Source organism: Chroicocephalus ridibundus, chromosome 8 (genome assembly GCF_963924245.1).
Source record: "Chroicocephalus ridibundus chromosome 8, bChrRid1.1, whole genome shotgun sequence".
Taxonomy (NCBI): domain Eukaryota; kingdom Metazoa; phylum Chordata; class Aves; order Charadriiformes; family Laridae; genus Chroicocephalus; species Chroicocephalus ridibundus.
Window position 1 is genome coordinate 40,549,226 of NC_086291.1, and position 14,588 is coordinate 40,563,813.

General features: G+C 50.5%; 1 protein-coding gene across 2 annotated transcripts in view; it reads right to left on the reverse strand.

Annotated features, from left to right (window-relative positions):
* Positions 1–11,189, reverse strand: part of XPO6 (exportin 6) — a 59,331-nt gene extending 48,142 nt beyond the window's left edge. For both annotated transcript variants that reach the window (XM_063343611.1, XM_063343610.1), the window contains exon 1: positions 10,838–11,189. In XM_063343611.1, the coding sequence (XP_063199681.1) occupies positions 10,838–10,840 (3 nt within the window). In that variant the 5' untranslated portion in view covers positions 10,841–11,189. The remainder of the gene's footprint in view (positions 1–10,837) is intronic.
* Positions 11,190–14,588: the final 3,399 nt, after the last annotated feature.

The window sequence follows — 14,588 nt, forward strand, 5'->3', positions numbered from 1 at the left end:
CAAAGCACAGGTATTATCGCCCCTTCAGTGAACCCCTGGAACAGCCCTGGGTCACTCCAGGCAGTGAAGTTCATGAAAGAAGCGCAATATTATTTTTAGCAACAAAAGCAGAATTACAAAGTGTTTTAAGAAAGCTGTACGACACCCAACGCATCCTCTAGAGAGGACGAACTCACCCTACCGAGAGGCAGACCCATGCAGCTCAAAGACTGCGTTACTTACTACTTTTAATCATTTCCAACTAACGATTTTAGAAGTCTGGGATTTCACACTCATTCCCAGAGTCTTTTTATCGCTATAAATCATGTGGAGGTCTTAAATCAAGAGGCAGCACACAGACCCTGCAACATACGTGCTCCCCGGCAGTATGCCACTGCTGGTATCAAGACACGGTTCAGCCTTTATTCTCAGTTTCCTCGTTGCATTTCAGAGATGTTTTTGTGGTTTAATGAACCGAAACTAGACTCGGCTTCACTCTGTGCTTCGAGAAGAGTTCAGGCTGCTGGGGCTGTTTCAAGAGATCTCCTGGCTGCGGAAGACAACCTTCATCTGTTTTCAAGGGCCACAACTTTGGCAGCTCCCTAATGAGACACAGATTGGGCAAACTCATTTCTGTTATGTCACAACTTAAGGAAAAAAGATGTACTATAAAAGTCCTGAATTCCTGTTCTACCTCAAGGCAATGGGTGGAGGAACAAGGTCACCACGCTACTCTCCACCTCCCTGCTGTGATGAAGCTGATGTCCAGCACCAGAGCTGCTCAAGGCCCTCCTGCCTGTACAACTCATCACCCCAGACCGCCCTTCAGGAATCAATGTATTTTATTTTAAACATCAGCATTTAAAGGAAAAATGACCACAGGCTGGACACTACTGCGTGGAACAAGCTACGGAGAGCCAGAAGCGATAATCTGATTTCTCCAACAGGATGAAGAGATCATCTTACCTGTAACCACTGCCGGCTACACGAGTAATCAGGCACCTTTCTGAATACCTAAGGGATCTTATTTCTCAAATCTTCTTGTACAGGCTTCAGGTTTTAAGGTTGAACTTTGACTAACGGGCTCAAGTGCCTGAGTCTGATTCTTTCTAAACCGATAACTCTTAATTGACATAATCGAGTCCCGCAGCCAGTGCATCCTCCACCAAGTATTTCACATTTGCTTAGCTGTTTACAAAAGATACTCGTTACACAGAAACACAGCAAGCACGGAGCATTAAAATTCAACACCTAGAAATTCCCTTAGAAAGCCACTGAAGGAATAAAATAATCACAGCAAGCTGGCATAAACAAAGTAAGATGTAGACACGGCGCCGTTACAAGCCACGCTCCTGCTGAGGATGAGCACAAGAGCAAGGGGAAGGCAGGCTGGTCACGTGCCCATGACTTGCCAATTGATTTATTGCGGTTTAGCTGCTGGAAAAGACTTAGCAACACGTTATTTCCCCAAACAAGTCGTTGCTAAAATAACAATACACAGATGAGAAGCTCAGGAATATCCAAAGCAGACTACTCAAGATTGATATTCTGCATCATACGGCTGCATATCACCACAGCACAGGGGTCCCAGGTGGGTACAGGTGGCACCAGAGCCACTTTTTGGACTTGTGACTTAAATTTGACAATCCAGCTACAATCATTAGACTTTCCTCGGTAGACACTCAGGTCAGACAGTTCTCAGCTGCTGTCCACCACTGATAACATCCAAACTGAAAATTTGTTATCAGAAAAACCAAGCCATGTGTCCAACAGCAGAAGGAGACGGAGCTGTTGGAGCAGGGCCAGAGGAGGCCATGGAGATGCTGGGAGGGCTGGAGCCCCTCTGCTGTGAGGACAGGCTGAGAGAGCTGGGGGGAATCAGCCTGGAGAAGAGAAGGCTCCGGGGAGACCTTGGAGCCCCTTCCAGTCCCTAAAGGGGCTCCAGGAAAGCTGGGGAGGGACTCTGGATCAGGGAGGGGAGCCATGGGACGAGAGGGAACGGTTTTACACTGCAAGAGGGGAGATTGAGATGAGATATTGGGAAGAAATTCTTGGCTGTGAGGGTGGTGAGCCCCTGGCCCAGGTTGCCCAGGGAAGCTGTGGCTGCCCCATCCCTGGAGGTGTTCAAGGCCAGGCTGGACAGGGCTTGGAGCAACCTAGTCTGGTGGGAGGTGTCCCTGCCCAGGGCAGGGGGTGGCACTGGGTGGTCTTCAAGGTCCCTTCCCACCCAAACCAGTCTATGATTCTATAAAGTCATATACACTCTTCAGATTGATACCACAGAAGGCTGATCATCTGCCAAAGGTGGTCAGCTGGGCATGTGCCACTTTCTGGACACTAAAATACTGCAAGGTGACTCTGATTCTCACCCGGAGTATGGAAATAGCTTAAACTCTTCCAGTGAAGTCTAGAAACTCATCCCTAAAGGGAACAGTTCTGCAACCTCAGTGTTTGGGTCCATCCTTTCACCTCACCCGTTCCATTTGCCACATTTCCTGGGATGTCCCCCACTTCTAATGAGCCTGGGCCCTCTTGGAGGAAGATCCCATCCTTTCTTGCAAGGCGATGCTCGGGCCGGAGCTCCAGGACCTGGCTCACAGGGTACAAATCACTTCCCTTTTCTCCGCATAAGCAAATCTAGGCTTGCACAAACAGGACCGCAGGGCTGCCCAAACAAATGCGTGCAACTCAACTTGTTTTGAGATACGACTTCCCCCGCCATTTTAGGTGAAGTAACCTGAGTTTTAAAAAGGCAGGTGGGAAAAAGATCCCAAGGCCATACTATTTGGGACACAAGTAAGTTGGGGGGGTGGGGTGTGTGTGTATTTGTGGAGGGAATAAAAAACTCCTTATAAAAATTATTTATAAAAATTAAAAGGTGTTAAGAAAAAAGCGCTTCTATCTTCTTACTCAAACGGTCCAGAACAATCATTAGGTGAGCGGCAACATGTAAAATGAATTTATGAAAGGTAGAAGTTACAGCCTTTTTAGTTGAAGTCAGTTTAAAAAAAAAAAAAAAACCCACACCTATCTTCAAGTTTTAACCGAGTCTTCCTATGAAGAACACTATTCTTGTGTTTACAGATGGGTATTTGACACTTAAAAATGCTAAAGAGCTTGCTCCTCGCCACTTGTTCAAGTGTGGCAGCTCCTCAAACCAGAGAAGAGACTAGAAAAAAGATGCATAAGCGATAGGAGTTGCAAACCCAGCATGCTTGCACATCAGCACTAAGCCTCCAAGATGCATTAACAGATTTTTAAAAACGCTTCTCAAGTACTTTACTGTCTGCAAAGCCATAAATATAAACCATTATTTATCTGAACCTACAGACAACTCACAATAATACCCGGACAAACACTCCGAATTGCAGTTGCTTGCAATCCTAACTTAAGGAGCCTCTAAAAATATGCGCATATGCAGAGTTGGAAATGGAAAGCCTTACGACAACCAAAAAAGAAAGCAAATGTAAAAAGAAAACAATTATTCAGCATATTTCTTAAAGTGACACTTCTGTTCAGATGCAGCTCCATCTACAGAAAGGCAAATCCCTGCTGAGATTTTAACTGCACTGACACATCCCAGCTGCTCATTTTCCAGGTAGTTCTCCCACATCCACTCCTGCCTGGCAGGATGAAACCCGTTACCTTGGGGGGAAAAAAAACCTCTCCCAACACCAGACCGTACAAAGTGACATCAGCGCAAGGCTTATGGTAAACTTGGGAGAAGGATTATACCTTACCCAATATATTACACCAGCCAGACCCCATGTTCAAGGAGGTGTGATTACACTACACAAAAATACGATATTGCGTAAGACCCTCAACCCCTGTCAAAGAGAAGAAAAAAGACCCTATGATATTGCAAGTTTAATTCCTGGCAAGAGCATTAAAACTTGTGCTGGGCATTTAAGAGCGTATAATAAAACTATCATGGATAACACTTACCCTGGGAGTAACTCTGCAAGACTACTTTTAATTCTAAATGTTTCCAAAGGACAAGCAGGAAGAACATCTAGTCCACTTAAAGAAAAAACAAGATGTCGCTATCTGCAATGCTTCGGCACTTGGGGGTATTTCACAACAAGGACTCTGCTGCTTCTCCCCCTCCCATCTCCTGTGGCTCTGGAGCGATGGTTGCGTGCAGCCCCCAGAGGAGGTCGCAGGGATGTCCTCCTCCCTGGCACCACGGGCCGACACACAACTTGACTATGGTCAACGCGACCCAGCCTGTTTCCTCAAGTGCCAGCAGGAAACAAGAAAAAGCAGCTGAAACTTAGCATTCCTCCTTCAACTTTCCCCCATCGCAAGCTTCTCCTGGTCTCCTGGGTCGCAGGAGGAGGGTCCTGGGTGGCTGGTGGAGCTCTTGGACACGGATGGGAGCAGGAACAGCCTTGCTGCCAAGCACCAAGATCATAGCCAATAATCTCTGTTGTGTGAGAGAGCCTATGTATTGCATTGTCCTCCTCTTCCTTTTGTTTCCCTCCCCCCCGTCACTGTGTTTGCAAAAAGAAAGCCAAGGAATTGTAGGAAATTCAATCTTTTCTCCGTAAGCAACCGAACCAGGCAATGGTCTGGGAGGGGAACAACACAAATCTAACCACTACAGAGCAGCTCTCTCCTCCCGCATCCCTTCCAGACCTTGATTTTAAACACACTCTTCTTCCAACACCAGCTGCTCCCCCAGGAAAACAACCACTTGGACAAACTTCAATGGAAAAAAACCGCCCTCAATCCCAAAGAAAAGGGCTAGTGGTATCGCAACGCAGAAGAAATCTTTTCTCTTTTTACCCACTGAAGCAGGAGAGAATCAATGAAGCACAACGTAGATCTTTTTTCAGATAAAATTATCTCTCGTAAGGAAAAAAAAAAAACCCACCACCCCTTCCTCTAGAGGCACATCCAGTGCTGACTTTGGCCTCCTGACAAGCCAGTACACAAAACAGATGAGTACGAGCCTTTCGCGAAAGATGGGACAAAAAGGAATCACGACAATCCCTCTGGGGAAGAAAATCACGCTGCAATTAAAGCCATAATAAAACGTTAAATCAAACGGCTAAAAATACACGCAGATTGCAGACCCAGCGACAAACTCGGAGATGCTGAGACAAAGTAAAAGATAATTTGGAGCACGAAGGCAAAGTGCTGGGAAATGGTAAAAGAAATGTAATTCTGGGCATGATCCCTACAGGAGGGAGGGATTAGGGATGATTAGGGGAAAAAAAAAATTAAGGAATTTGTGATGTTGCTAAAAGAGCCCCAAACGCTTCAGGTGGAGTGAAAGCTTCCAATCCTGATCGTAAATAGAAAATGGAAACGTGGATAAAGAAAGGAATAAAACATGTGGGTGGGGGAAATAAGAGTGGAAAAGTGTTGCTTCATGGCAGAAACACCTTTCACAAAGTGTAGGAGCTCCTGAGCCCTGGGAGACACTGCACCGTTCCCGACCTTCCAGAGGATCCGCACCATTTCTGACCACGGAAATAAACCCCAGGGGCTGCCTGGAGGAGTAGGAAACTTCTTGCTTTTTCCTCTGCCAAACTGTCAATGTTCACATTTGTTGGAAGAACCAGACCTTCAGGAGAGAACAGGCACGTGCCACACACTTCACCTCTACAAACGGCATTCTTTGACAAAACAAAGCTGGCAAACACCTTAATTTTTTCTCCAAAAGTAGAAAATTGCTGTGTTAACACCTGGGATGCAGAGAAGGCCAAGGCAGCAGTAACCCAAATACAAATATAGTTACTAACAGGAAATATTGGCTGACTTGATACAAGACAATGATTTGGAAGGATTTTAGGACACATTATTCTACCAGACAGGTATCAGCCTATACACGTAAAAGCTACATTTTTTTTTTCTACTTTGCATATACTAACACCCATTAAGAAATATAATAACAATAAAAGCAGCTCCTTCTCCCTGATCTGAACAGCAACACCTAATGATGTGCATTAAAATAACCAAAGAGAACACCAATTCCTTCGAGTTTTAAGTATCCACACACTAAGTGAACCCTACTGCATGAGCTTAGTAGCACATGCCAGGTTTTCATGCTTTTCTGCTAAAATAATCGCAACAACCAACGCTCATTCATCAGGGGATCGCCATGATCATCATCTAGCGGGACGAGGCTTTTCAAGCTAGTTTAGTGGACCTCGAGGCTCAACAATTTTGCTTAATACCTTTTAGTTCCGACTGGAGACAGCACAGCCTACATTTAGCTACCCAGGTCTTCGAAATATGGCATATATATAGTAGTTACTATAGATCCTGAAAGGTGTTACGTATTAATGTACCAATAATTCTGCTAAATTAGCTATTTCCTTCAGAGAAAAAGCTTTCATTCTGGGGGAAGCATCCTTAACACCCACGTTTGAGTCCAGCTTTCCTGCTACACAATCAGTTCCGATTCCCTTTTCTTCCAACCCTGCCGAAAGGGATGCGGAGGTTCAGCCTTCGCCCGGGGCCACCGCAGGCAGTCGGCACTGCCGAGGGTGCCACAGCAAGGGAGAGCCACACTGTGCCACGCTCTGCACCCTCAAAGGCGCAATATGTACGTGAAACAGCTCACCTGCATGAAGTCCCAACTCCTGTTTCATGATCTAATAAAGGAGGGATAATAGAGGGGCACGTAAAGTTATGCGACTTGAAAGCCAAAAAAAGGAAGCCAGATGTTGGAGCTGAGGCTTAGAACTTCAAAGTTCCTAGTCCCTTGTTTCTCTACTCAGTAGAGTGAGTCAGAATGGTTTTGAAAAAGGGTTCACTTTTGTTTTTAAGCTACGTACTTTAAGGGGACATACAGAAAGCTGTCAGAACTTCAGCCTCCACCACCGCAGCGGTCTAGTTTTGCTGCCGGCAGCATGGGAACAGGCTGTCTGGGGGAGGGGACGACACGCTCCAGCTCCTCTTGGTCTCAAAAACCTCCCCGTGAAGCAGAAGCTACACGCGAGCGCTTCCTGCCCGCCACGGCACCGGCATCACGCTCCGCTTTACCACCTTCTTCTCCGTCTCTCATCAGGGTAAGACATCCCCACAGCTCACCTGCTTCAGGACATGCTGGCGACAGCCCAAAAGTGACTTGAGGGTCTCCAGTGCGACGGGACAGCCAGGCAGAGGGGTTTTGCAAAAGCAAGACACTCTTGCCGTCTCCTGCCACAACAATGTCCTCAGCCACCTGCACAGTGGCCATCAGGAGCGGTCCCCAAAGCACAGGACTGGTTGACAACCCACAGTCCTGATCCAGCCACAGCCACACTGACATGCAAAATAAACGGGAGCTATTTCGGTAATTCACCAGCAAGCTCCTTGGCAACCGAGGGTGCCAGAATAACCTGTGGCTCACCAGCATTACCTGCCTAGATATGCTGCAATCCAGACATACCTTGTTCCTTAGCAAATGGAAGGCTTAAACCATCATCAGGTCTCCAAAGGAAGCCTAAGAAAATGACAGTGCCAAAAAAAACACAAACAACCTGGAAGGTGGTAATAGGGGCTATAAAATAAAAGCTAGGATGCCGCTGTGGAAAACTTAGAAAGATTCGAGCTACACACACCCACTGCCTACTTCCATTTTTGCACGCTATATTTGCTTCACGCAGAACAGGGACACAAGCTTCCTTGGATCTGCTACTTCTATAGCCTGCTTCCCGCTTTGCCACGCGTTGATGAGGCCCAGCGATAACCTGAAAGAAGGGCGACTTGTTTTGTAACTAAAGCAAAAAACCAGGCATTTGAGAAGCCTGTTTGCAGTTCTCTGGCTGAAAGGTTGACTTCATACGATGTCTTTCAATCTGATACCTAACACAATAGCATTTCCTGGAAGAAGTCCCTTTTCCTAAGCTGTTCTTCTAGTCGCTGGCAGGATACACATCCCAGATAATTGAAGAATACATTCACTAGGAGGGAATCACCTGGCTTCCAACCTCACACAGGAGTTACAAATGCACTCGCCAGGCAACTGGTATGCTCAGGAGATCATCATTGAGCCCTGGCGGTTTCAGAGATGGCTTATCTTTGTTAGTGGAAGCAGAAAAAAAGGTGACAGAATGAGCAATAAGACAAACGCATAGCTTATTTGGATGCAAAACGTGAGCGCATTCAAGGACTAGTTCCACAGACAGTATTTATTTTGAAGCTGTTCACTAAGATCATCCAGAAGGATCCTAAAAGTTGACGAGGAAATCATATTAATACTTTCTGCTGTATTAAACAAGAGAAAAGCTTGAAGAGTGCCACCTGAGCATACGCTGGAGCTGGAGGCAGTTACTCTGTGTTTAGAGGTTAACTTGACCGCACAGAAATCCAGTTGAGAAGCCTGTATTTTACAATATCCTATATTTTCTCTACAAAAGTATCATGCCATCGACGTTGACGCACACCTTTTTCACAGAGAGCCACAAACTGGATGCTGTACAAGAACCACTGAGCAGACACGCAACGTCCATCAGCGGTCTGACATGCCACAAGCACCTCATCACCACCGTGCACGGTACCACGACCAAAAGCCTGACACAGAGGGGCTGCTCTTCACAAATACCTCGGAAAGCAAGAGCATGATTCAAGCTTCCTGTGACACTAAATAGCTTTTTAATGGTGGCATTGAGATTTCTGAGCCATGAGTGGCATCCAGGCACACTGAACTGGCACCCGTTCTACGACACACGTCGTTTCCGAGCACGCTGCGAATCACTGGTTTCTTCTCCTGCTTTTGCTCCAACTTTACAATTTGTGCTCAATATTTCTTCCCAGTTAATCAAGCTCTAACTTGTTACCGCTCCCATTGCTTACTCCCTTCCATATCAACCCACTTCAACTAATAAAATCTGCTTCCGTAAGCCTGCATTTTTGACAGCAGACTTTAATTATGTTTTATTTGTTCCCACTATGCCTTACAGCATCTCATCTTCACACTTTTCCAACTGTTTCCGGGAAGGAGGGTACACGAGCAGCAGAACATGCCCATCTGTAAGCTCCAAGGAAATGGGAACAGAAGGAAAATCTTACACAGTAGTCACATGAAGAGTTACACCAGTAAATTCTGCAGTATTGCCTGATGACCGCTTCTCAACTTCCAAAGCCAGTACTCGGCTGGTAGCTGAACCAAATATTGGATGTTCAAGGAAGAAAAAAATAAAAAAAGGTATAACTCAGCAGGCTAAATGCATCTGTATGAAGGCAAGGGAAGAATTAAGAAGTCCTTTTGCCAGTTGCAGTTATTAGCATCCACCCTGAAGCACAAAACTCTGTAACCTCTACAGAGTAGCAAAGCCTCTCGAAGGGACTAATGAAATTCAACTTAAACGGGCTACAGAAAGCATGGTTTCAATAAACTAGCAATAGACGGTACCAGGAACATGGCAAACAATGTGCAGATGTGATTATTACAGCTTTTGGGTGAAGAAATTCACAACTGCAAAACAAGATCCCAACTTCCTGAAGAAAAGGGGTGCAAGGCTTGAGCCTACATTATCTAAGACAGCTTCAGTTAGAAAGCCCTTGATAACTAGATCAGTAATTACTGCCTTCGCCCAGTGGGACTCTTTGGGTGAGACAGGACGGGAGGCAGATCTCCAGGAGCACATCCTGGCTGCCAAGCACACCTCTCTGCTTACAGATCAACTGCAAAGTACGTGTTTGTGGCTTCCCTTTGTCTTCAAATCATAGGATGGTTAAGAGTTGGAAGGGACCTTAAAGATCACTCAGTGCCCACCCCCTGCCCTGGGCAGGGACACCTCCCACCACACCACGTTGCTCCAAGCCCCCTCCAACCTGCCCTTGAACACCTCCAGGGATGGGGCAGCCACAGCTTCTCTGGGTGACCTGGGACAGGGGCTCACCACCCTCACAGCAAACAATTTCTTCCCCATATCTCAATCTCCCCTCTTGCAGCGTAAAACTGTTCCCCCTCGTCCCATGGCTCCCCTCCCTGACCCAGAGTCCCTCCCCAGCTTTCCTGGAGCCCCTTTAGGGACTGGAAGGGGCTCCAAGGTCTCCCCGGAGCCTTCTCTTCTCCAGGCTGAACCCCCCCAGCTCTCTCAGCCTGTCCTCCCAGCAGAGGGGCTCCAGCCCTCCCAGCATCTCCAGGGCCCAAGAGGCCAACCTATTGGCTTGTCAAACCAATAAATTTTGGGATATAAGGTTTCCCTGCAGATAGAAAGACAGAAAAATAAGAACAGCAGTTATTACTTAACATATCCTTGCCAGCACTCAGTATGGTGACAGTGAGCAACACCACCATCCCCTGAAGACGATTTCCACCTACCAGCCCCGCAAGCCTGACTGTGCCTGCACCCGAAGGATTAAAGATGTCTTCTCTTGCGTCTTACGGAGAGAGAAAAAAAAAAAAAAAAAAAAAAGAAAAGATTGTGCAAATCAAAGCACGCCATATCTCAGCTCTGTATCCCTGGGCAGGATTGCACACAGCGACGACTGCCGCTGCTGGGAGGCAGCCGAAGACCAGTATCTAGCACAGAATTAACACTGCTCTGCACAGAAAGGAACCCGGCTCATTTCTGCAGCTTAGCCGAGGCCAAGCTAGAGGGGAACAGGGCAAATCCACGGCCGGCACTGGAGAAAACCTGTGATTCCCAACACCCTCTGGCACAAACCTCTCCCAGGAACAATTGCTGCCTTCAAAGCCTTTTAAAATTCGCTTCCACGGCGGCTCCGGGGGCGAAGGCCGCCCTCAGCACCCGCAGGCCGCGGCCGGGTCGCTGCTCAGGCGGTTCGCCGCAGCAGGCCCCGGGCCGCCGGGGCCCCGCACCGGGCGCAGGCCCCATGGGTCGGCGGGCTCGCCCGCTCCGCGGGGGCTCCGGTAGCCCCCCCGACCCCGCCGGTGCTCCTCGCCCGCACTCACCATGGCTGTCGGCGGCTCCCGCGGGGCGGCTCTAGGCAGGGCGCCGCGCTCCGCTCATGTCAGGGCCGGCGGCGGCGGCGGGGACTCCCCTCCCATGCACCGGCGAGCCCCCGCCGGCCGCAGAACCTCCACCACCACTCGGAGAGACGCCGCCGCCGCCGCCTCCCAGCCCCCGGGCCTCCCCCGGCCGGTGGGGACGGGGAGCCCCGGGGCGCTGGGAAGGGCAAGCCCCGAGCGGGCCGGGAGCGGCAGTGGCCGGCGGAAGGGAGAGAAGGGAAGAGAGCGCGGCACGGCGGCTGTCGGTGCGGCCGGTGGCTACGCCTGGCGCATCCTGCCGGCCCCGCCCCGCCCTCCCGCCGGAAGCAGCCGCCGGGCCGCCCGCAGCCAATGGGAGCGCAGGCGGGTGGGGCCGGCGCATGCGCACTTCGCCGCGGCGCGCCGCCCGCCGCCATCTTGGAGAAGGGCGCGGGGCCTGGCGGGGCGGCGGGAAGGTGCGCGCCCGGAGGTGCGCCCCGCCCCGCCCCGCCGCCACTGCGCACGCGCAAGGAGCTCTTCCGGCCGGGCGGGAAGGGGTGGGGGGAGCGCCCAGCGTCTCGGGGGCGGGGCTCGGTGTGGGCACGCCCCCCAGAGGCGGGGTTTGGGCGCGCCCCGTTGCCTGGCAACGCCGTGGGGCAGCTGCGGGCCCGGGCCTAGGCTTAGGCCTGCGCCTTCGTCCCGACCCCGGCCCGCAGGGACCCCTGTGCTGCCCCCCGCCTCCCCCGCCGTCCCGAGGGAGCTGCAGACGTACGCGGACACTGTGTGTGTCTACTGGCCTCGCCCCTGTGTAGCTAATTAAATAATTAAAATGAACTGGGAGATGACCCCCCACACACACCCTGCAAGTCCTCCTCAACAGCGGCAACGGAGCTACAGAGCAGAGAAACCTGCTCCTAAACACCCTGGGCTGCATCCCCAGCAGCGGGGGCAGCAGGGCGAGGGGGGGGGATTCTGCCCCTCTGCTCCGCTCTGTGAGACCCCCCTGCAGTGCTGCCTCCAGCTGTGGGGCACCAACAGCAGAAGGACACAGAGCTGTTGGAGCGGGGCCAGAGGAGGCCCCGGAGATGCTGGGAGGGCTGGAGCCCCTCTGCTGTGAGGACAGGCTGAGAGAGCTGGGGGGAATCAGCCTGGAGAAGAGAAGGCTCCGGGGAGACCTTGGAGCCCCTTCCAGTCCCTAAAGGGGCTCCAGGAAAGCTGGGGAGGGACTCTGGGTCAGGGAGGGCAGCCATGGGACGAGGGGGAGCGGTTTTACACTGCAAGAGGGGAGATTGAGATGAGATCTGAGGAAGAAATTGTTTGCTGTGAGGGTGGTGAGCCCCTGTCCCAGGTTGCCCAGAGAAGCTGTGGCTGCCCCATCCCTGGAGGTGTTCAAGGGCAGGTTGGAGGGGGCTTGGAGCAACCTGGGCTGGTACCAGGGAGGTGTCCCTGCCCAGGGCAGGGAGTGGGCACTGGGTGATCTTTAAGGTCCCTTCTAACCCAAACCATTCTATGATTCTATAATTCTATTCCCATCCCACAGTTTTAACTCAACATTTGTGGCCCTTGGTTTTCTGATGCCTGACGAGGCCAGGAGAGAAGACATTAACGGAGCGATCCAGAACAGTGTGTGAATTTAAAAAATAGGTAATTCATCCCCTAACTGCTGCCTGACAAAATCAAGGAGCTGGAAGCATACAGAGCCCCAGAGCAGTGAAGTTAATACAGATCAAAATACTTCTTATGGTTCCCAAATTCTCCTGTGGCATCCGCCGTTACAAGAGATTGCTGAAACTGGCAGCTTAATAGGCTTTAGAGGGGACAATATACGTATAGGGATATTGCAAATGCTTGCAGTTACATTAGAGGATTAAACAAAACAAGAGAGGGAGGAAAATAAAACCTCCATGGGGGTGTAACTAACCACGAGGCTCAGTGAGAAGATTATGGTTGAGCAGTCCCATGTTTTTTTCATGGTAGATTTTCTTCCACGCTTTTAGCAGAGCAAAGACCCCACGGGCCCCTGTCCTGCTTGCCCCCATCAGCCTTTCCTCTGGGTGGAAACGCTGTTCCTGGGCCACACAGGCAGAGAAAAACTCACCAGGAAGGATACATGCAGCTTGCAGCCAAGCAGATGCTGCCTGGCTGTACAGGAGATAACGTCCGTTTGCTGCCATGTGCCGATAAATCACTGTATGTGCCCCCAGGCAGAGCACCATCTCCAAAACCTACAGCTCCAACCCCTCCCAAACCCCTCCAACCCCTCCAAAGCCCCTCCAACATCTCCAGAACCTACAGCTCCAACCCCTCCAAAACCCCCTCAACACCTCCAAAACCCCTTCAACACCTCCAAAGCCTCTCCAACAACTCCAGAACCTCTCCAACACCTCCCAAACCTCTCCAACGTTTCCAGCATCTCAAAAACCCCTCTAATGCCTCCAAAACCGTTTCAAAACCTCTCCAACCTCTCAGAACCCCATCCAACATCTCCAGAACCTCTCCAACATTTCCAACCCCTCCAAAACCCCTCCAATGACTCCAACCCCCCCCCCCCCAAAGTCTCAAAACCCCATCCAACACCTCCAAAATCTCCCCAACATCTCCAAAACCCTTCCAAGGCTTTCAACCCCCGCCCCAACACCTCAAAGCCCCATCCAACCCCTCCAAAATCTCCCCAGCATATCCAAAACCCCTTCCAACCCCTCCAAAATCTCACCGGCATCTCCAAAACCCCTCCAACCCCTCCAAAATCTCCCCAACTTCTCCAAAACCCCTCCAACACCTCCAAAACGCAGGCCGAGCTGAGCTATGTGCTGTGCCCGCCTGTGTGTTTAACAGAGGCTGGAACTGCCTTGAGATGCCACCTCAGCAATGGTTACATCAAGATATTGCAGCTGCGCTGGCAGAGGGCAGGTTACCATGGTGACTATTAAAAGGATAATCTTATTATCGCCGTTTGTTATTCCAACGGGGTTGTTTGTTGACACGTGTTCCGAGGCGCACATTGCCATCCGGGGAAAGCCAGCTGCCGGACACGGATCTGCTGAGCCACGCACACCTTGCTTCCAAAGCTGTGGAGACCCGCTTCTTCCACTGCTGCGGGTTTTGGGGTGTGTATTTTTTGGCTTTCCAAAACAGAAGTTGCTCCAGCTCCCTAGATTGGGGCAGAATCACAGAATGGCAGAGGTTGGAACGGACCTTTGGAGCTCATCCAGTCCAACCCCCCGCCAGAGCAGAGTCACCCAGAGCAGGTGGCACAGGAATGCGTCCAGGCGGGTTTGGAATGTCTCCGGAGACAGAGACTCCACCACCTCTCTGGGCAGCCTGTGCCAGGGCTCTGCCACCCTCACAGGAAAGAAGTTCCTCCTCATGTTGAGATGTAATTTCCCATGTTCCAGTTTGTGCCCGTTACCCCTTGTCCTGTCACTGGGCACCACAGAAAAGAGCCTGGCCCCATCCTCCTGACACCCACCCTTTAGATATGGCTGAGCATTGATGACATCCCCTCTCAGTCTTCTCTTCTCCAGGCTGAACAGTCCCAGGGCTCTCAGCCTTTCTGGGGGGATCTGACGTGTTGCAGGCACAGGGCAAGCTGGTGGGCACCAAAAGAAAGAAGAGGAACCTTCCCCCAAACTGCTGGATCCTTACAGGGAGCTTTTCTCCTCTGTTCCTTTTCCCCCTTCAAAACCCAAGGGGGTGCGGCAGCTTTTAGGGCGGAATTTGGGGCTGGCGGTGAGCG